The 21,479-nt window shown below is 49.1% G+C and overlaps 1 protein-coding gene across 4 annotated transcripts in view; it reads right to left on the bottom strand.

Annotated features, from left to right (window-relative positions):
- The window catches only part of RAVER2 (ribonucleoprotein, PTB binding 2), a 443,388-nt gene that overhangs the window by 201,059 nt on the left and 220,850 nt on the right, over nucleotides 1–21,479 (bottom strand). For 2 of the 4 annotated variants that reach the window (XM_086953598.1, XM_086953607.1), the window contains exons 7-8: nucleotides 6,364–6,468; nucleotides 6,113–6,221 (exon numbers count right to left, since the gene is read on the bottom strand). In XM_086953598.1, coding sequence (XP_086809724.1) covers nucleotides 6,113–6,221; nucleotides 6,364–6,468 — 214 coding nt within the window. Of the gene's footprint in view, nucleotides 1–6,112; nucleotides 6,222–6,363; nucleotides 6,472–21,479 lie in introns of all 4 variants that reach the window. The other 2 variants (XM_086953593.1, XM_086953602.1) reach the window with 1 other exon arrangement.

Here is a 21,479-nt window from a genome sequence, read left to right as displayed (position 1 = left end):
CCGGCGTAGAGGGTGTTTCCGTAGTCTAGTCGACTCGTAACCAGTGCGTGGATGACAGTCTTTCTCGTCTCGGCGGGGATCCAGTGGAAGATTTTTTTGAGCATACGAAGTACGTTGAAGCAGGAGGATGAGACAGCGTTGAATTGTTTGGTCATTGAGAGTGAGGAGTCTAGGATGAAGCCAAGGTTACGTGCGTGGTCTGTGGGTAAGGGTGCTGAGCCCAGATCCGAAGGCCACCATGAGTCGTCCCAGGAAGAGGGGGATGATCCTAGGATGAGTACTTCCGTTTTGTCTGAGTTAAGTTTTAAGCAGCTGTTTTTCATCAATACGGCTACTTCTTTCATGCCTTCGTGAAGATTGGTTTTGGCGGTGTTGGGGTCTTTGGTGAGGGAAAGGATCAGCTGGGTGTCGTCAGCGTAGGAGATGTTAAGGTTGTGTTGACGCGCGATGGAAGCGAGTGGACTCATGTAAACGTTGAAGAGGGTGGGACTGAGTGATGATCCTTGTGGTACACCGCAGATGACTTCGGTGGCCTCTGATTTGAATGGGGGAAGTCGGACTCTGAGTTCTCCCAGCTAGGAATGAGATGATCCAGTTCAAGGCTTTATCTTTTATGCTGATGTTGCTGAGGCATTGTATGAGGGTGCTGTGACATACAGTGTCGAAGGTGGCGGAGAGATCGAGTAGAATGAGGGACACTGTTTCTACGTTGTCCAGTAGTGTTCGGATGTCGTCTGTTGCTGCGATGAGGGCGGTTTCGGTGCTGTGTTTGGCTCGAAAGCCGGACTGTGAGGGATCGAGTGAGTTGTTGGATTCGAGGAAGGCGGCGAGTTGGTTATTGACGGCTTTCTCAATGGCTTTGGCCGGGAATGGGAGGAGGGATATGGGGCGGTAGTTTTTAAGTTCAGAGGGGTCTGCTGTGGGTTTCTTCAGGAGGGCGCCGACTTCGGCATGTTTCCAGCTTTCTGGGAAGGTAGCATAGTTGAGGGAGCAGTTGATGACATCACGGAGATGGGGTGCGATGATGGAGTCTGCTTTGTTGAAGATGTGGTGGGGACATGGGTCGGTTGGTGAGCCAGAATGGATGGAATTCATTAGGCGGATGGTGTCTTCTGTGGTGATTGGGTTCCAGGCGCTGAGGTTGTTAGAGAGCAGTTTAGGTTCTGAGGGGGGTGGAGAGGGTTGTTCGTTGGAACTGTTTTCGAAGCTGTTATGTATGTCGGCAATTTTGTTGTAGAAGAAGGATAACGAATCGCAGAGGTCTTGGGAGAGAGTGATGTCGTTTGAGGCTGCGGTGGGGTTGGTGAATTCTTTGACGCTGTTGAATAGTTCCTTACTGTTATGGGCGTATTTTTCCAGTCGATTCTTGAATGCTGATTTCTTGGTGGATCGAATCAGCTGGTGGTGTTTGGGGGTGGCTGCCTTGAGGGTGGTCATGTTGTCGGTGGTTGGGTTTTTTCTCCATGTTTTCTCGAGAGTACGGCATAGCTTCTTGGGGCCTTTTTGCTGTCTTGTTTGGTGTGATGGTTTTTCAAGGGTGCTAATTCGTCAGCGCTGTGAGTGATCCATTGTTTGAATTTGATGGCAGCTTGGTTTGGGTCCGATGAGAGGGCGGGTGGGTTTTGGTTGAGCGATGTGAGGAGTTGGTCGGTGGTGATTTTGTTCCATTTTCTTCGGGGAATAGGTTGTGGGTCGAGGTGGTTTTGTAGCTGAAGTGAACACAGCTGTGGTCCGTCCAATGGAGAGCTGTGGTGCGATCGAAGGAGATGTGTTTGCTGGAGGTGAAGATTGGGTCGAGCGTATGTCCTGCTACATGGGTGGGGGTGTCAACAAGTTGTTTGAGTTCGAGATTGGCCAGGTTGTCCAGAAGGGTGGTGGTGTTGCTGTCCTTTTTCTTTTCCAGGTGGAAGTTGAGGTCTCCTAGTAGAATGTAATTCTCGGAGGCGAGGGCGTGTGGACTGATGAAGTCAGTGATGTCTTCGCTGAATTGTTTGCGGGTTCCTGGAGGCCTGTAGATGAGGGTGCCTCTGAGTGTGGACCTAGGGTCGGTGTGGAAGTGGAGGTGTTCGGCGGTTGTAAGGTTATCGTCGGAGCTGGTCGTGATTTTGATGGTGTTCTTATGGACGATGGCGATGCCTCCTCCTGTTTGGACGATGCTGTCTTTTCGGATGATCTTATAATTGTCCGGGATGGCTATGGCGATGTCGGGTGTTGATGATGCGTTCAAACATGTTTCAGTAAGGAAGGCGACGTCCGGTGATGTAGTGTCGAGTAGGTCCCAGAGTTCAGTGGCGTGTCTGTGGACTGAGCGGGTGTTTAGCAGGATGCACTTCAGGTGGTTAGAGCCGGAGCTGTGTATGGGGTTAGTGGATGTGGTATGGGCCTTGATGCTGGTGAATTTGCAGGAGTGGCAGGTGAAGGGACCGTGGGTACATCCTGGGACAGCTTCGTAGCATTGTGGTGTGTGTCCGGGGTTAAGGGCTGAGAGGGTGGCGGCGTCATACGATATGCGGGAGGAGTGCGGTTTGCGGGGGCATGGCGCTGGGCGCGGTCCAGGCGCAGACGCGCGTAGACGGGCTTACCTTTGGCGCACCTTCGGCGCGCATGGGGCGCGACCGCTGCACGCAGATACATCTGTCATATGCGGATAGAAGAGGGGGAGGGGCGAGGGATGGTCAGCTGGGAGGCGGGAGCTGGGCGGGGAAGGCACAGAAAGCAACAACAACAACAGCAAGCTCAAAATGGCCTCAGCCAAAATCGAAACCGGATTGGGGCACAGAGATCGATAACGCGATTCAGATGGCAGTGGCACCGGTGAAATCAGGCAGCAATTAGTTAGACAGGCAGCGCAGCAATTTTAAAATGTAAATTACAGCGTAGTTAGGCAAACAGAGCGCTACGGTAAAACAATGCTCAGCAAAGTTCCAGCCTCTCAGGCAGTCTAGCGTTAATAGCTACTTGCGATCTCAATCCAATGGCACGCAAAAGAGCGAGACGAGGAGGCAGAAGCACTTCAGGTGACAGGCAGAGCGGGGAGCAGCGTCTGGAGCGACCGTGTCTGTGAAGAACAGGACGGTCACAGCGCTGCAGCGGGGGAGCGGGGCTTATGGTGTCAGTGGGAGGGATGGTCAACTGGGAGGCGGGAGCTGGGCGGGGATCTGGGCAGGGAAGGCACAGAAAGCAACAACAACAGCAAGCTCAAAATGGCCTCAGCCAAAATCGAAACCGGATTGGGGCACAGAGATCGATAACGCGATTCAGATGGCAGTGGCACCGGTGAAATCAGGCAGCAATTAGTTAGACAGGCAGCGCAGCAATTTTAAAATGTAAATTACAGCGTAGTTAGGCAAACAGAGGCTTGGGTAAAACAATGCTCAGCAAAGTTCCAGCCTCTCAGGCAGTCTAGCGTTAATGGCTACTTGCGATCTCAATCCAATGGCAGGCAAAAGAGCGAGGCGAGGAGGCAGAAGCACTTCAGGTGGCAGGCAGAACGGGGAGCAGCGTCTGGAGCGACCGTGTCTGTGCTACTGCTATGTTATTTTTTTACCGAGACTCCCATTCCGACGACTGGGAATGATACAAAAACATGGGAATCTATGAGAGTTACCAATACTGGGGCAAACTATACCTTCCGGCACAAGCCTTGTCAAGACAACTGCTCACTAGCAACAGTGCTGCAACTCTGTCTGGTGGCGTAATACAATTTCAGCTGCTTCTCAACCCAACGGATGTGATGTAATCAGTATATATAACATTTCACCCAGCGCACTGGTGTCAGTTCCTGGTACTTCTTCCAGGAAAGATGTAGGAATATGGAGAGGATCTGAGAGTGCATCAGCGACCTTCACAGCACATAACATGTCTGCATACATTGCGATCTTTTTAGTCATGGTACCAACTAATCAAGAGAGGACAATGAGGAATCCGAGTAAGACGGATATGATGGTAGGTAACATTTTCTTCTGATACAACCTCCAGCAGACTCCTCAACTTATGAATGATTCCAAAAGCAGTAAGGTCACTGGTGAGTAGGATTCAGTAGTGCCGATTAGACAAGGACTTCATGTAACACAGCACAAGATACGTTATACGATGCCTGAGCTGTGAGGCAGTAATGCTTCGCAAATGTTTGCAGGGATGACCATGTGGCCACCAAGCAGATTCTACCACCAAAGAGTCATGGGTGAAAGCAGTCATTGCCCAAGTGAAGCAAGCACAAATGTCCTCAGGAAGGTCTTGTTTGACTAAGGCTTACCAGCTCTTGAACCAATAGATGACCCAATGAGAAATGGTGATTTTGAACAGTGAAGCTCACAAACAAGTGATCATTCTCGGCTCTGTTAAGTACGATCAAATTACTAGGACACAGATAGTCTGGGGCCCAGGCTAAAAAGTTACTGTCACCAACACTATGGATTCCAGAGTAGGGAGTTTGTGCATAGGCTTGAATAGGGGGTGCCATTTGTAAAGTAAACAAAAGATTAAAATACCACTAAAGAACTATGAATGGTGGAGGAGGAAAACGGTGAAGCAAAGTTTTTAGAAAAAGCTCCAGACAGACAGAGGACAGAGCATCCACTCTCACAAAGAAACCTGTAAGGAAGCCAGTAGTGGGAAAAGTCCCTGTATCTGGCCCACTGCTACTGGTGACAACTCCAAACACAGGGTTCATGACCCCCACACCGCCCAATCTTTTGGCACAATGGATGGGGCAGTTCCAGTCAGTCAGAATTTTAATGGCGTTTCCCGAGAAAGCAAGATGGGCTGTATTAAGCTCAAGCAATTTTTGCACAACTTGGATGCAGAACAAAGGCTTCGAACCATCATGACACCCACATGGGTACTCCAGCCCAATGAGGCATCTGTGATCAAGATAGCCTGTGGAAGGCTGATAGGGTTGCCAAGCAAAAGTATGGAGGGGTCCATCCACCAGTGCCGATCTGGAAGATCTGCTCCTTTCATTATAGTCAGATTTCAAAGGCACCACTTAAGGATCCCCATTCCCCATCTGGCATGTGGTATATGTGGTAGCAACAGGATGCACAAGACCATGAGATGAAGCAGAAGTAAGGCCTCGCAAAAAGGGGATAATCTCCAAAACATGTGCAATTCTCTGTGAAGGAGCAAAGGCCTTCATGTGACACCTGGCCAGTACCGCCTCAATGAAGGTCAGTCTCTAAGTGACAGTGAGACGAGATAACTGGGTGTGCAAGAAAGCTCAGTGCACTGACAGTCATCTTTGACGGGCGCCAGCAAGTTGTTTCTCAAAAGCCTGTTGTCCAAGTGTGGAAATGTATGCACTCCTGATCCCTGTAGTGTGGCCATCGCAAATACTAGCACTTCCATAAAAACGTGAAATGAGGTAGTCAGTCAAAAAACAATGGGGCCTCGAACTGATAACGAAGGACCCCCAGTGTGAAGCTCAGTACTGTGTGTAGGTGGAAAGGTCAAAAAAAGAGAAATGGGTGTCCTGGAAGTCCAGCCAATCTTGCATTTAGCACAGTATCTTCACCGTGTCCTGAACAAGTTCATAAGAGGAAAATTCTTAATGGGTCTCAGATCTACGTTTTTCTTAGTGACCAAAAAGTCGAGAGAGTAAAACTGTGCATCCAATCTCCTGGAGGAACAACTTTTATAGCCCTCTTTGTTCAGTTTTGGTAGACGTTCTAGAAGTGCTGTGTGGCCAGCATTCAGCAAAAAGATCTGCTTGCTGTGTGAAGGGGTTCTAGAGAGTGTAAACCCAGAAGGAAGTTATCTTGAGAAGGAGATCACTGCTGAGAGGCTTGGAAGGAATAACAAAGAACCATGTATCTTCAACATCAAGTGTTGCCCAGGGGATGGATCAGTGTTGCAAAGGCATTTAGTGGTAAATAATGTTGCACAGTGCTGTATAGTTTCTCCAACACTGGCTGTACGGACCAGAGAGAATATCTACGCTCACAAAGCTGATGAAACGTCTGAACATCAAGCCAATCTCTAACTAAGGTCCTATGCCTGCATAAAAATGGTACGAATATCATCTGGATGGTGTTAACACATTAATATGTCAAATATATGTAAGACAGTTGTACAACTAAAATTGTAGTAATTCATTATTTTTTAAAGAAAATACCTGTCTGTGTTTCCCCATGATGTGCCATATCGGTCGTCGGTTGCGCTGGTCCAATTCCCAAACCAGGCTGAAGTAATGCTGTTGGAGCTTCACCAAGGAGTCCAGGTTTCTGATTAAAAGAGCAAAGAATAATTTATGGATTATTTTGTGACATCACTTTGGATAAAACTAAAAAATATTTTCAAAATTGTATGATTTTCATCAATATTCTATTAGGAGGAAAACAGCTTGTGTGAATGAACAATGCTTACGTTGTTGATGGTTTGTGTGCTTTTGAGTTTCAGTAGTTGCTGTTGTGCCATCTGCAAATGTGAAATGTTCTGAAGGAGGCCTGCAGGATTTCCCAAAGCAGTTTTCTGCTAAACACATAAAAAAAGATTTAGTTGGTAGGTAAGCTTTTCAAAAAGTAACTTTCCTTCGTTTGAAAATACCTCGCCACCTTCAATTTCACAACAGTAATATGAAAAACAAAGTAAAGCCTCTGAAGAGAATACCATTTTACCTATTAAGGTATCGGACATTCATCTAGTCATAACAAAAGACAATTCTAACCTCAAATAAAACACACTAAAATGCACAAAATTCCCTCTCATGAATTATTAAAGAAAAAATGTGACAATTTCCTGCAACAGTTTCAGTCTTGCACATCATCTGCGAGGAATTCTGTACCATTTCTTACAAACTGCTTTATATGGGTAATGTTTGAGGGTATTAGTTTATGCACAGCTCACTTTATGTCCTTCCATAGAATCTCAATGGTGCTAAAGAGGGGCTTCTACTTGGCTATTTCAAAATTCCGATTATTTTCTTTTCAGTCAAATAGTCATAGACTTAGTGGTATATTTTTTATCATCGTCAACAGTGCATGATCCACTTTTGGCTAAGCTTTAGCATGAGCAGGTATACAGAAGAATTCATAGAAGAATCAATGACTGTATGGTAACCCAACCTTGTGACTGAAAAGTAGGCCAAAATCATTAATGCTTCTCACCATGAAATTCAACCAAACTCGCTTGCTCTCATCTTTTCAGAAGACATTGTTCCATAAGTCTTTAGTTCATTCACTGGTTGATTTGCAAATCTGGGACGCGCAGCAGTATTGCTTTTGGGGAGAAAAGATTTTCTTCAGCGAAAGCAGAGTTTGTTCTGTCTTTTCCTAATGGCAGAGGTAATGAATTGTAATTTTTACTGCATTGAGAGACACAGGTGGATCCTTCAATGCAGCTTTTGGTTCATTCAGATCTTTAGGTGAATCATATGGTCTAATCTTCAAGTGAATTTGCAGAGGATCCCACTGCTGGATAGACTGGCAACAATCTTGAACTTTTTCCATTTGTAAATATCGTTTGGTACTGCTGAATGATAGACTTCCTATTGTTTGGAAATATTGGCACAGCCTTTCCCTGGCTGATCAGCAACAATACTTCATTTTCTGAGACCTATGAATGATGAGTTAGGACCATCCTTTATGCTCCACGAACAACTGACAGTTTTATGCATTATATATAGGTGGCAGCTCTTCATGATTGTGAGAAAGTGTCTCTTTTGCATGGTTAGCCCCCACTTTTGACTTGGTTTTGAAGTGGCTTTAAATGTAGTGCACAGGGTCTCTGCCAACCAGGTGCCCTGTGCCAGTGCTCCTTCTCTAAAACAAACTCCCAATTGGTACTTTTGCCACCTTTACGTCCCAAGCAACTGATACCCAGGGTACCTAGGGCATGAGAGCTGAAGAGGGTTCCTTGGGACTTCCCCTCAATGGGACCTAGTCACTGCCTTTGCAGCCTGCATGCCACTTTGAGGGAGAAAACAACAAAGTTGACATGGCACCCTGTCTAGATGCCATGCCAGCTAAAACTGTCTGGCAGCATAGGCGAGTCCCCTCTCTAGCAGGCCTCACAGACCTAAGGCAGGTTGCACTAGACTACAGGTGAGGGCATATCTGCATAAGCAGATATGCCCCTACAATATTGGGCACAATTTCCTAATATTGTAAGTGCTAGTGAAGCCATGGAGAGTACAAGGCCTGAGAACTTGACAACTTCCACAGCATCATGATGGCTTCACTGAATACAGAAGTGTTTGGTACTGTAAGAAAGTGCCCTCTTTTTGCATGGTTGCCCCCATTTTTTGCCAAACTGCTGATGTACTGACTAAGTGTGCCCTGGGTTCCTGCCAAATAGTTACCCAGGGCCTATTTTCTTTCCCTAAAACTGCATTAAGACAAACCCCAATTGTCATTATTTGGTGACACTTCAGTCCCTTGTATATGGTACCATGGATACCAAGTGCACTGTGGCCGGGGAAGGCCTCTAAGGGCTGCAGCACTTTTTATTCCACCCTTAGAAGCCTGTACCTCTACACACACACTGCCATTGCAGGCTGCGTGTTTTGGCGCAGAACAAAGTGTAGAGTCGACAAGGCACTCATCCCTGTGTGCCATGCCTACAACCCACTGCCCGGACGCAGGTCAACCACCCTTCTAGCTGGGTGCACTATACCAGTGGTGAGGGTACAGGTGCATGAACCCTGTACCCCTACAGTCTCTAAGCCAATTCTTAGACATTGTAAGTGCAGTAATGCCATTAAGAGTATATGGTGCTGGGAGTTTGTCATTACGAACTCCACAGCACCCTACTGGCTTTACTGAAAACTGGGAAGTTTGGTGTCAAAAGTCTCAGCACATTAAACCCACACTGATGTGGGATTTAATGAAAATGCACTCAGAGGGCATCTTAGAAATACCCCCTGAGAACCGACCTAAGTCTAGTGTCCTGGGTGAGTGGCTGCTCTCCAGCTGCCACCCCCAGAGATGTTTCTGGACCCCTGGGTCGAGAGCCTGCCTCTCTCTGGGTCCTGAAACAACGCAGCCTGCCAAGCCTCCTCCCCCAGGATGGGCAGGGTCCATGAAGGGGAAGCTTCAAAGGCTGGCTGCCTTTGTGAGCTACCCCAGCCATTTGCTGCTTCCAGTTCTGACCCCCCACTTTGGGCGGGAGAATCTGCAGGAAAACCAAGTGAGGAAGGGAGGTGTGTCCACCTTTGCCAATCCCACCCCTTAGGTGGGGGAGGCGAGTTGAAGCACAACTCTCAGTCCCCACCATCTTGTAGATGGGGAGACTCAGATAACCAGAGAGGCATATGACCCCCTCCCACTCGAGGGTGGCATAATAGGGGATGTACCCGCCCCAAGGAAGGGACCCATTGGTCCCAATCTTTACTTACCTGTAACGCCCCTAAATCTAGTATTTAGGGGCAACCCTGAACCTTACCTCCTCAGACAAGAACCAACCAGAAGAAGAGAAGAAGAAGGGCCGAAAAAACTGTGCTGAACAAAGAAGAGGATGCTCACTGATTAGGCCTCAGCCCTACCGGCCTGACCGCACCTCGAACCAACTCCAGCAAAATCCCGGTGTGTCTTGCAGCCAGCAGCCCTCAAAAACCCGAAGGACCTGCCCTTCCTTCCAAAATCAAGACTTTGTCCCCTGTGACAACAGATTTGCTCAACAACAGACTCTGGCCAAATCCGCGAGTCTGCACCACTCTAAACCTGATGCCCACGGCCTGAGTTTGAGTGGCTCAACACCACAAGGAGGTCTCTCCGGCGACCATGATCTGAGTTCTGGTGATCTCTGACCTGCCTCGAATCGCCAATCGACGCCTGCATCACCTTTTGGAGGATCCCCCTGTCCGCGACCGGAGCTGGTAAGAAAACCAGACGCCTAAAGACACCCGATGTTCCACGGCCTTAGGTAGCCCAACCGATGGTGTCCCAGCAACCAAACATACCTCTGCAAACAGTGGTCACCTCCAAAAGATATTCGTTCCCGAGCCTGCAGTGTTTGTTGTAAGCGGAGAATTCCCATTGAAATCAAAAGGGCACCCGATGCCATAACAGCACCCAGCTGCCCCTGCACTGCTGCAGGTGTACTTTGGGTGCTAACTCTGATCTCCCTTTGCCCTGAGTCTAACACCAGGAGCTTTGCTGCCACCAACCGGGAGGCCCCCTATCCCCCACTGGATAACACTGTTTTATTTATTTTATTTTATTTTATGTGCTTCTATAGCGCCTGAATAGATCCCCGAAGGGATATCTCTGCGCTTAAGATGGAACAAGAGTGCTTAACCCCGGGCTAGTCATAAACAGAAAGGTAAAACACAAACTGAGCACTCTGCACCCAGCTGCTCTAGTGCCACGAGGGTGTTCTGAGAGTGCATCCTCGACCCTGGGGAAAGCCTGGTTCTAACCCCAGAATACCAACTCCTGCAAATAACTACTTACCAATAAACTGATAACTTAATTTTCTCCCATAGGATTGCTTGGACTGCTTTTCTAGAACATTGTTCTAAGTGTGGAGTGATTTGTATGAAACATTGAAAAACTGCAAATGTACTAAAAGTGAATTACTTACCTTTTTGTCTGAGAAATGTCGCAGTGTGATACCTAAGCATATCACACTGATTACAGATTATTGTCCATGTTAATTTTTGCTAAAGTAACTGAAGAGTAATTTTGAACTGTTGACTTACCAGTAAATAAACCAACTGCGTTTGAACCTGCATTCAACTGAAAATCGCTGCATAAGATTTTGCAAAGTGTTATTTCACTTACCTGCACCAAGCTTGGCTTGGTTCTAGAAATAAAATAACTAAATATTTTTTATACAAAAAAGTTGGTCAGAGTTCTGTCTTTGAGTGTGTGACATCATTTGCTGCCTGAGTGTGTACAACAAATGCTTAACACTACCCTCTGATAAAGCCTTAGCTCACCCACACTACCAAAAATGGAGAGTAAGGTGCTATCTACCTTTACCTCTGCCTACCTTTGGGGTTCCACTGGAGTCTGTGTACACTATATCTCAATTTGGTATAGTATATACAAAAAACGGATGAGTACCAACCAGTAGCTCTATGGGTGGTGCTTTAGTGAGGTACTTTCTGACTTCCCTCAACTTTTTTCTTTCTATTTAATTGATGTGAACATGTGTGTTGTTGTTGGACAAAATTAAAACTTTTAGAAAAGAGCACATGTAGGTGGGCACGACTGATAAACAAGCGCACCCTAACCTAGGAGTATATAAGCATTCCCCCACTCCCTGTTTTTGTTGATATAACTAAGGTTGAAGTGAATCGACAATTTTTTTTAGTGGTAGGATATACAGAGCCAGCTTCCTACAGGTACACAAACTACTACTTTCAATAAACTCACACTGATGCCAGTGTGGCATTTATTGTACCATGTACCCGAAGGGCACCTCAGAGGTGCCCCCTGAAGCCCTACCAACCCTGGTGTCTCTGATCAGCTGTAGGCAGCCAGCCTCCACCAGATATGTTTCAACCCCTGGGTAGAGAGGCCCTGCTCTCTGGGACCAGAAACAATGCACATCCTGGGTAGAGGTGTCATGCCTCCTTGCCCAAGATGGGCCAGTGCTCAAAAAAGGGAAGCTTCAAAGGCCTGCCGCCTTTGTAATGTGACCCCAGCATCTGCTGCTGGAAGTAGATGGGAGCCCCTGGTTTAAACCCCCTCTTTGGAAAGGAAAACCAGCTGGAAAATTTAAAGAGATAGGAGGTAGCCCACCTCTGTCAACCCCACCTCAAGGTGGGGAGAAGAGAGGCGAGACGAGGAACACTTTTCAGTCCCCGCCATCTTGAGGATGGAGGACCCCTCCAATCAGGGCTAGGCCTATGCCCCTTCCCACAGGAGGGTGGCATAATTGAGGGTGTTGGCCCTACCTGCGACTGCCCTAAAAGGCCTCCTAAATTTAGTATTCAGGTGGATCCACCAGACCAGAGACGACCTAAGAAGGAAGAAGACACCCTGCCAGAGAAGCCAGAAGATGACAACTGCCTTGTCCCCAGCCCTACCAGCTTGTCTTCTGCTTTAACGACCCTGCGACCTGTCTTGCAACGACCTCCAAAACACCTGGTAGGACTACAGAACTGTCCAGAAGAAAATGACTCCAAAGACTCTAGATCCAGGAGGATCCACTTCTCCTGCCCACTCTGAACCCGACGCACAGAGTCTGAGCGGCTCATCTGTGCATTGAAGTCTCCCCGGCGATCCTGACCTCTGCTGCCCTCCATGGCAGCGAGTACAGTATGAATCAATATGCCCCCCCCCCCCGCAATCTGCTTTGATTCCGATATCCAAGGGCACCCCTGCAGCCAAAACCCCTGGGCCTGGGAGTGTGTCTCTGCAACCCCCTACATCCCAACTTAGCCCTGCTGATGTTGCCGACCAAAGAATCATCATTGAAAAGCAAGGGCGCCCAATGTCAAATTTGCACCCTGCAGCCGGCCACTCATGTGCCGCTGGTGGTGTATGCTTAGTGCTGATTTGTGGCCCGTGCTTAATCTAACCCACAAAGCGTGGGCCCTGCAACCGATTTACTTACATGCAAGCAGTGTGGGCCCTGGCGCCCCCTGCCTCTATTTGGTCGAACTCCAATTTTGACCTCTGTTTAACCGCAATATTGTTTTCCCCAAAGGTTAATATTGGACAGAGTGAAATAGTTCTTAAGAGTCATTTTTAGGTCTCGACCTGCGTCGCACTGCGTAAGCAGTGGGCAGAGTCCGAGATTTAGTTTTGGCTACAGTGGGGCTTGAAACTGCCCCTCTTCTCCATTGGCTGGCTTCCTAAACGGAGGCCAGCCATTGGAGGAGAGGGGCATCACTCTGTTCAAGCCCCGTCTTTTTGCGATTCGGGGGCGTGTGTTTTGCAGTTTTTAAGCCGTGACGTCATGCGTCACTCAACTGCTAAAAACACGCCCCCGATTCGCAAAATGATTGTGTGTTTCTCCGAGGTATTTCTGCCTCGCCTCGGAGAAACATGGTGGTGTGGAGCGCTCCTCTCGTCTTCAAATCAAGCTTTTTCTTGTTTTCAGAGGAGGACCGAACTTCACTGCTGCCTTTCTCCATTCAGCAGAGCTGTGTGAGGGGCTGAGAGAAGACGAGCTGCGCCGAGGCTGCGGTACTCCCTTCCTCCTCGCCCGGGCTGCCGGGCTCTATTCCGCCTCCCTCAGATCTAACGTGGGTCTGTAGCACAGGGGGCACTGACACCCAGGTTCCCTCTCCTTCAGGTGCACTGCTGATCTCCGCCGGGCCCGGGCAGCTTCGGGCGGGAGCTCCAGCCACTCTCTGCCATTTTCGGCGAAGAAGAAAAGCTTTCCAGAAGAGCCGGAGTGGAGTGAGAGAGCAGGACCCTCCTCCTGCCTCAAACAGCAAGCCGGGCAGAGCCGAGCTCTGTCTGTCCGAGGCGCTGTGGGACCGGAGAGCCCCGATCCGGGGCTTCGAGGAGCTAGGGACGAGGGATCTGTGCGGCAGCCGGAGGACGGGACTTTGTGCGCCCGGGATTCCCGGACCTGTCTGCCGTTATGGCTCAGCTGTCAAGCCGTGTTGACTGCTCTCAGGGCCGGATGACCCCGTTGGCCTGTCTTCAGTGGTGTGCGGTACTTTGCTCCCCGTCGCATGGTGCCCTGAAGTACAGCTTGGACTGCTAAGGCTGAAGGCGAACCACCTGATATCCGCGGCCCACCGAGCAGCGCTAAAATGGAGCTCTGTCCGGAGATATTTCATTGTCTTTGGCTATGAGTCTGACCCTTCGCCATATGCACTTCAACTGCTCCAGACAGCAAAAATTTCCTTGTCTGTAAACGAGACAAAAATATCGCATTTCTGACGAGGAACAAGACCAGCACGTTCTAAACTCCTCCCCCGCGTCATTACTGCCTTCCTAGTCAGCTCCATCCTCTCTGTCCCGGTTACATTATAGCAGCGCCTGTTGTGTTGTGGGAAATGTAGTTTGAATGGGAAGGAACAAAAGAAAGATGTCGGGTTCAGTTCAGTCACCTGACCGCCCGAGGCTTCATAGATCACGAGACATGAGTTAGAAGCCGAGATATTTGTGTTCGTTTCACGAGAGGCTGGTTCTGCGGGTGCAAAGTGTAGAGGGGGCGGGGTGTGACGGAGACTAATCGCTCCTGCTGCTTTGGTGCCAAGTAGCTCTGGAGCCGGTGAATGTTGGGTATGACGAGCCTGGATGACCACCACGGGAGAAGCATACATGTGTAAAAGTGTCCCTGCGTTAGGCAGAGTAGGCAGTGGCTTGCGTTTCTAGTGCTGAGACAGTTTAACTACAAGACCTACTTCACTTTGACAGGGAAGACCTCTATCAGGTGCGCTGGTAGAATGTATACTAAGGCTCGACGGGACACGGACAAAGGAATTGATTTAGTTATAGCAAGGTACATTTAATCACGGCAGAGTTAGTGACACCCCCGCTGTCTTCTGAGAGGAAAAAGGTAGTGTATATCCTTGCATGAATTTTCCCTAGATAACTTGTGCACTGACTTCCCATGCCAATAAGGAAGTTCCCTCAATGAGTATAAAGGGGAACACGTCCTTGAGTATTCGAGGAGGGATTCGTGGCAGCAGATCCGAGTTGTGGTTCGGTGATGTGTCTGAGGAAATAGCATTGAATAGGAGGTGGTTTGATTCACCGAGGTCTGTGACTGGATTTGTAATGGGGAGCCACGACCACTTGTTCAAAGTACTCATTGCGGGCGATGCCACAGTGGGCAAAACATCCCTTGTACAGCGCTACTCCAACGACTCCTTCACCAAACATTACAATTCCACCGTGGGAGGTAACGAATAGTTTCTTACCTGTCGGTGTAGTTTTGCAGCTTGATGATCTTTCTGGATTCACTATGCTGTGCATTATTCCGCGGTCCGGATTCGTAGTCTTTTCTTAGTTTTGGTTTTTTTGTAGCCCAGGTGGGCGTCGACGTCCCACCTTTGGTGTATTTCCGGTGACGTCGGCACGCTTACTACGGAAGCTCCCACTCCTGGGCACCATCTTCAGATTCTTTTTTCTCGTGTTCGTCTTGTTACCGAAGTTAAGGCAATGTTCAACTAAAGTTTTTTCACTGCTTTAACCTTTCAGGCTTCTTTTCCAAGTATTGTCTTTGTTTCAACCACCTTATCTCTCCAGCCTCATCTTTCTGGCGGAGGTGGGTGGGTTCGCTAGTGAATCTAGAAAGATCATCAAGCTGCAAAACTACACCGACAGGTAAGAAACTATTCGTTTTGCAGCGTGAATCTTTCTGGATTCACTATGCTGTGCATAGACTTTGTAGCGGTTTCTCATGTTTGTGGCGGCTGGGTGGAAGATGAGCGTTGGTTATTGAATATGTGTTGAAGCACCCTTTGTCAGACTTGTGCTTCCTTGTTCATCTGTATATCCACACAGTAGTGCTTCGTGAACGTGTGCACTGAAGCCCATGTTGCCGCCAGGCATATGTCCTGAATTGGTGTGTTAGCTAGGAAAGCTATTGTAGCTCCATTTTTCCTGGTAGAGTGGGCACTTGTCCCCTCTGTTAGTTCCTGCCCTGCCTGCTTGTGGCAGAACTGTATTGTTTGGGCGATCTATCGCGCAATTGGTCCTTTAGGTACTGGTTTCCCCATGAAACTGTTAGCGAAGGACACAAAGAACTGCTTTGTTTTCCTGTGCTCCTTCGTTCTCGCAATGTAGTGCATGACTGCCCTTCTGGCGTCCAGAGTGTGCAGTGCCCTTTCAGCTCTTGTTGTCGGTTTTTGGAAGAAACTTGTTATCTGTATAGTTTGATTCAAGTGGAACCTTGACACCACCTTTGGCATGAAGTGTGGGTCCGTTCTCATCACCACCCTATCGCTGTGTATCTGTATGTAGGGTTCCAGTAGTGTTAGTGCCTGCAGTTCGCTAACTCTGCGCAGTGAAGTGATTGCTACCAGGAAAGCTGTTTTCATGGTCAGCATTTCTAGGGAGGCCTTGTGAATCGGTTCGAAAGGTTCCTTCATGAGTTCAGTTAGGACTAGGTTAAGGTACCCTCTTTGGCGGAGCAATCCTCTTTGCTCCCTCCAGGAATCTCTTAACGACCTGTGATGTGAAGAAACTTTAGCACGTTTCTCCTCTTGTGTAAGCGACTATCGCTGCCAAGTGAACCCTTAGTGAGGATGAGCTCATATTTTTGTCGAGCAGGTGCGTGAGGTACTTTAGCACTGTTGAGTCCTTTTTCATCTTATTGTGTAGCTTTTCCCTCCTGCACCACAGTGTAAATCTCTTCCATTTCGCTACGTAGCACTTCCGTTTGCTGGGTCTTTGTGCCTCCCGAAGTACCTTTAGGGTGCTTTCTGGCAGTTTCAAAAGCGCAAACTCTATGTCCTCAGGAGCCACGCTACGACGCTCAGGCTCTATGGCTCCGGGTGCAGCACTTCTCAGTTTTGCATGGAGAGTAGGTCATTTCTTCTCCCGAATCTGTGGGTGCACTCTGTGTCATCTCCATGATCTGCCAGTACCATGTCTGCCTGGCCTACTGTGGTGCCACCAGTATCAGGGTCATGTTGATCGCTCTGCACTTGCTGAGTACCTTGTGTATCAGCGGTATCGGGGGAAAAGCGTAAGCAAATGTCCTGGACCAGTCTATCCATAGGGCATTCCCCAGGGAGCTCTACCCGGGCTGGGTCTGGATGCGAAGTTTAGGCATTTTGCATTCTGGCGTGTTGCAAATAGGTCTACCGACGGTGTCCCCCACCCGTCGAAGAGCCTTCTCGTCTCTTGTGCATTGAGTTCCCACTCTTGGGATGCCGATGTCTGTCTGCTGAGCCAGTCTGCTTCTACATTGTTCTTTCCTGGTAGATGTATGGCTAGCAGACCTATCTTGAGTGGGATGGCCCATCTCCTGCGCTAGTTTCGAAAGCCGGGCTGATTGTGTCCCCCCCTGCTTGTTGATGTAAAACATTGCTGTTGTGTTGTCTGTCTGGATCAACACTCTCTGGTTGCACAGTTTTGTTTGGAAGGCCTTTATGGCTAGGAAAACTGTCTTCAACTCCAGGTAATTGATGTGACTGACCGCATCTGCAGGTGCCCACAGGCCTCTTACTTTGAGTTTCTCCATGTGAGCGCCCCATCCCCTTTTGAACGCGTCTGTGGTAATGGTCACTGTTGGCGTTGGTTGCGTCAGAGGCTTCCCCCTGGTTATGTTCCCCATGTTCCACCATGCCATCTCTTTCTGCACTGCATGCGTTACAACCACTAGATCCTCCCCACGACCTGTAGCTTGTGACCATTGCTCCTGTAGCCATTCCTGTAAAGGTCTCATGTGGAGCCGTACGTTTGGCACTAGGTGTATGCATGATGCCATCATGCCCATGATTTTGCTCGCTGTCCTCACTGTCCGAGCTTGCCCCTTCTGGTAGAGCTATGTCTCCCTCACGAGCGCTATTGTTCTCTTCTCGCTGGGGAACACCTTGCTCTGTAAGGTGTCGATCTGTGCTCCCAAGAAGATTTTTATTTGTTCTGGTTCCAGGGAGGATTTTCCCCAGTGTATGGAGGATCCTAGGTTCATCAGTGTGCTGGTCACTCTCTGTGTGTGCTGCTTGCACGTTTTTTATGAGCTTGCTTTGATCAACCAGTCGTCCAGGTAAGGGTACACATGTATCCCTTCCCTTCGTAGGTGTGCTGCGACTGTTGCGAGGCACTTTGTGAAAACCCTTGGTGCTGATTTGATCCCAACGCCAGAGTTGTGAACTGGTAGTGGTCTCCTCCGATGATGAATCTGAGGTGGTGTTTGTGGCCCCTGTTCATTGGGATGTGCAGGTAGGCATGTTTTAGGTCTATGGTGTCCATGAAGCGAATATGCTACTTACCAGTATGCATCTGTTCTTGGCATGTAGGGCTGCTGACATTCATATCTGTGCATAGATCGCCGCCTAGTGTTGGGTCCGGATGATTGCACATTTTTGTCCTGGAAGAGTCTTCGAAGTATCACGAGATAGGTGGCTCCTCCCCTGGACTACAGTGCGCATGGGCATCGACTCCATCCCCAGATTGTTTTTAGCCATTGCGGCCAAGATGGAGTGAAAACTCAGTGAATGATGACCATACTATGAGTATATGTGAATACTGCAGCTGCTACAGGCGCCGGGGAGGAGGGCGGGCGATATGAATGTCAGCAGCCCTACATGCCAAGAACAGATGCATAGTGGTAAGTAGCATATTCGGTTCGAGGCATGTGGGCTGCTGAATTCATATCTGTGCATAGAATACATAGCAGTCCCTCCATTAGCGGCGGCCGCCCGTGCCAGCTGCAGCAGTTTGGGAAAGTGTCTTGAGAACAGCCTGCCCTACAGCTGCCTGCTGTTTGGAGTGCACGTCAACACAGTAATGCTTAGTAAATGTGTGTGTGGTAGACCATGTGGCTGCTCTACATATGTCTTCCAAAGGAATGTTTCCAAGGAATGCCATAGAGGCCCCCAACTTTCTGGTGGAGTGGGCTCTTGGTGGAATGGTAAGAGTACGTTTAGCTTTGATATAGCATATTTGGATACATTTAACGATCCATCTAGCAATACCAGCCTTGGAAATAGGGTTACCTTTGTGGTGTGGCGCAAAGGCGACAAAGAGTTGCTTAGTTTTCCTAAAATCCTTGGTCCTATCAATGTAATACATTAGGGCCCATTTAACGTCAAGGGTATGGAGCATCCGCTCCGCCAATGATTCAGGATTTTGAAAGAAAACAGGTAATTCGATAGTTTGGTTGATGTGGAACTGAGACACAACCTTGGGCAGAAACTTAGGATTAGTGCGGAGCACTACCCTGTTGGAATGAATTTGGATAAAAGGCTCTTGGATTGTGAGGGCTTGTAATTCACTAACCCTCCGTAGTGATGTAGTTGCTACGAGGAAAGCCACTTTCCATGTCAAGAACTGAATCTCGCAGGAATGCAGTGGTTCAAAGGGAGGACCCATCAGCCTGGTAAGAACCACATTGAGGTTCCACTCAGGAGCTAGTGGAGTCCGTGGCGGAATGACTCGTTTGAGGCCTTCCAAAAAAGCTTTGATGGCAGGCACCTTGAAGAGTGAAAGGTGCTGTCTATTTTGGAGATACGCGGCCATTGCAGACAGATGAATGCGAATGGAAGTATAGGCCAGATTACACTTGTACAGATGGAAAAGGTAACAGATGATGTTCTGAGTAGAAGCGTCCAGCGGGTTAATGTTGTGGTTCGCACAATAAATGACAAACCGCTTCCATTTTGCCGCGTAGCAGGCTCTAGTAGTGGGCTTCCTCGCCTCCCGAATGATGTCCATGCAATTGGGAGGTAAGTTCAGGTAGCCAAACTCTAGGACTTCAGGAGCCAGATCGCTAGGTTGAGCTGTTGCGGATCTGGGTGCTGAATGTCGCCATGGCTCTGCGTCAGAAGGCTGGATGTGAGATGTAGCCTTTGATGCGGTACCACGGACAGTTCCAGAAACGTGGTGTACCATGGTTGACGAGCCTACGTTGGAGCAACTAGGATGAGAGTCATCGAGTGTTGCCTGAGTTTGCGTGCCACCAGCGGTATCAGAGGTGTTGGGGGAAAAGCGTACGCAAATTTGCCTGACCAGTTCATCCATATCGCATTGCCCTGCGACAGTGGGTGTGGGAACCTGGCGGCGAAGCTTTGGCATTTTGCGTTCTCCTGCGTGGCGAACAGGTCTATCTCTGGATGACCCCACCTTTGGAAGTACGGCTGGAGTACTGATGGATGTATCTCCCACTCGTGCATTTGGTGGCTGTGCCTGCTGAGCAGGTCCGCCATCTGATTGTCCTTGCCCGGGAGATGCTCTGCCATGAGGAAGATGTTCCTCTGAATGGCCCACTTCCACATGCTCTGAGCCAGATGAGACAGCTGCGGAGAGTGTGTGCCTCCCTGCTTCTGAATGTAGTACATGGCCGTCATGTTGTCCGTCCGGATCAACACGACCTTGTTGCATAGATGTACTTTGAAAGCCTTTAGTGCCATGAAGATTGCCATCAGTTCTAGAACATTGATGTGCATCTTCCCCTGTTGCTGCGTCCATAGTCCTTGCACAGTGTATTGGAGTACATGCTCTCCCCATCCCTGGAGAGAAGCGTCCGTTGTCAGGATAATCTGTGGCACAGGCTCCTGAAACGGTCGGCCCTTGCAAAGGTTTCGTGGATTCCACCAATGCAGAGAGGTGTATGCCCGACCGCTCACCAACACTAGGTCTTTCAACTGGTTGTGAGCCTGAGTCCACTGACGTGCCAAGCACTCCTGAAGAGGACGCATATGTAGTCTCGCGTGCGGGACAATGGAGATGCAGGAGGCCATCATGCCTATCAACTGCATGAACACTCTTGCTGGAAGCGAGTGTTGAGGTCTGAATTTTTGGATCAGCGATTGAATGCTGCCGACTCTCACTGAATTTGGCTGTGCTGTGGCCGCCAGAGTGTCTATGGTCGCACCCAGAAACTGCCGAATGTGGGCGGGCTGGAGATGGGATTTAGGATAATTCAGTGAGAACCCCAGATCGTGCAGAAGGTGAATGGTGTGGGACACGTGGTCGGCGCACTGCTGGGCCGACTTCGCCTGAATGAGCCAGTCGTCCAGATAGGGGTAGACGTGGATGTTTTGACGTCTCAGATGCGCCGCCACCGTCGCCAGGCACTTCGTGAAAACCCTGGGTGCCGTGGTGACCCCAAAAGGCAAAACCTTGAACTGGTAGTGCTGGTTTTGGATGGTGAACCTGAGGTATTTTCTGTGTGAAGGATGTAGCGGAATGTGGAAGTACGCATCCTTCAGGTCCAGAGTTGCTAGGAAGTCCCCCTGTTGAAGCAGTGGGAGAACTTGCTGCAGTGTGAGCATGTGGAAATGCTCTGATAGGATGTAAAAGTTGAGGGGCCTGACATCTAGGATGGGCCTGAGGGATCCGTCCTTCTTTGGAATCAGAAAGTACAGGGAGTAAACTCCCGCGCCTCTTTCCTGCAAGGGCACCAGCTCTATTGCCCCTTTTTGCAGCATGAATGTGATTTCCTGCTGCAATAAGTGCAAGTGCTCGCCGGACATAGGACGGTGCCTTGGGGGTATGTTGGGTGGAGTGGATGTGAGCTCCAGACAATAACCGAATTGGACAAGTTTTCTGACCCACCTGTCCGTGGTGATGGACTTCCACACGGGCAGGAACTGCTGGAGTCTCCCCTGACCGGTGTTGTGTGGTCGGGGGGCAGTGACAATGCGTCACTGTTTGTTGGCGGTGGAGGACCTGGAGCTGTTGTTGCCACGTCCTCTGCCCTTGGCGTTGTTGCCGCGGTATCCACCTCGACCCTTGTTGGTATAAGTAGTCTGGGTGTTGCTTTTGTAGGACTGCGCTGACTGCGAAAGTTGCCCCCTTGAGGTGCCTCTAGTATTGGAGCGACGAAAGGACCCACTCCGAAACTGCTGGGACTGCAAGGCACCCATAGATTTTGCAGTGTTGGTGTCCTTTTTCATCTTCTCAAGTGTGGTGTCAACCTCAGGGCCAAACAGGTGATCTGGGTTGACTGTTTGGTTC

This window comes from Lissotriton vulgaris, chromosome 1_1 (genome assembly GCF_964263255.1).
Source record: "Lissotriton vulgaris chromosome 1_1, aLisVul1.2, whole genome shotgun sequence".
Classification (NCBI taxonomy): Eukaryota; Metazoa; Chordata; class Amphibia; order Caudata; family Salamandridae; genus Lissotriton; species Lissotriton vulgaris.
This window is presented reverse-complemented; position numbering and strand designations above follow the sequence as displayed.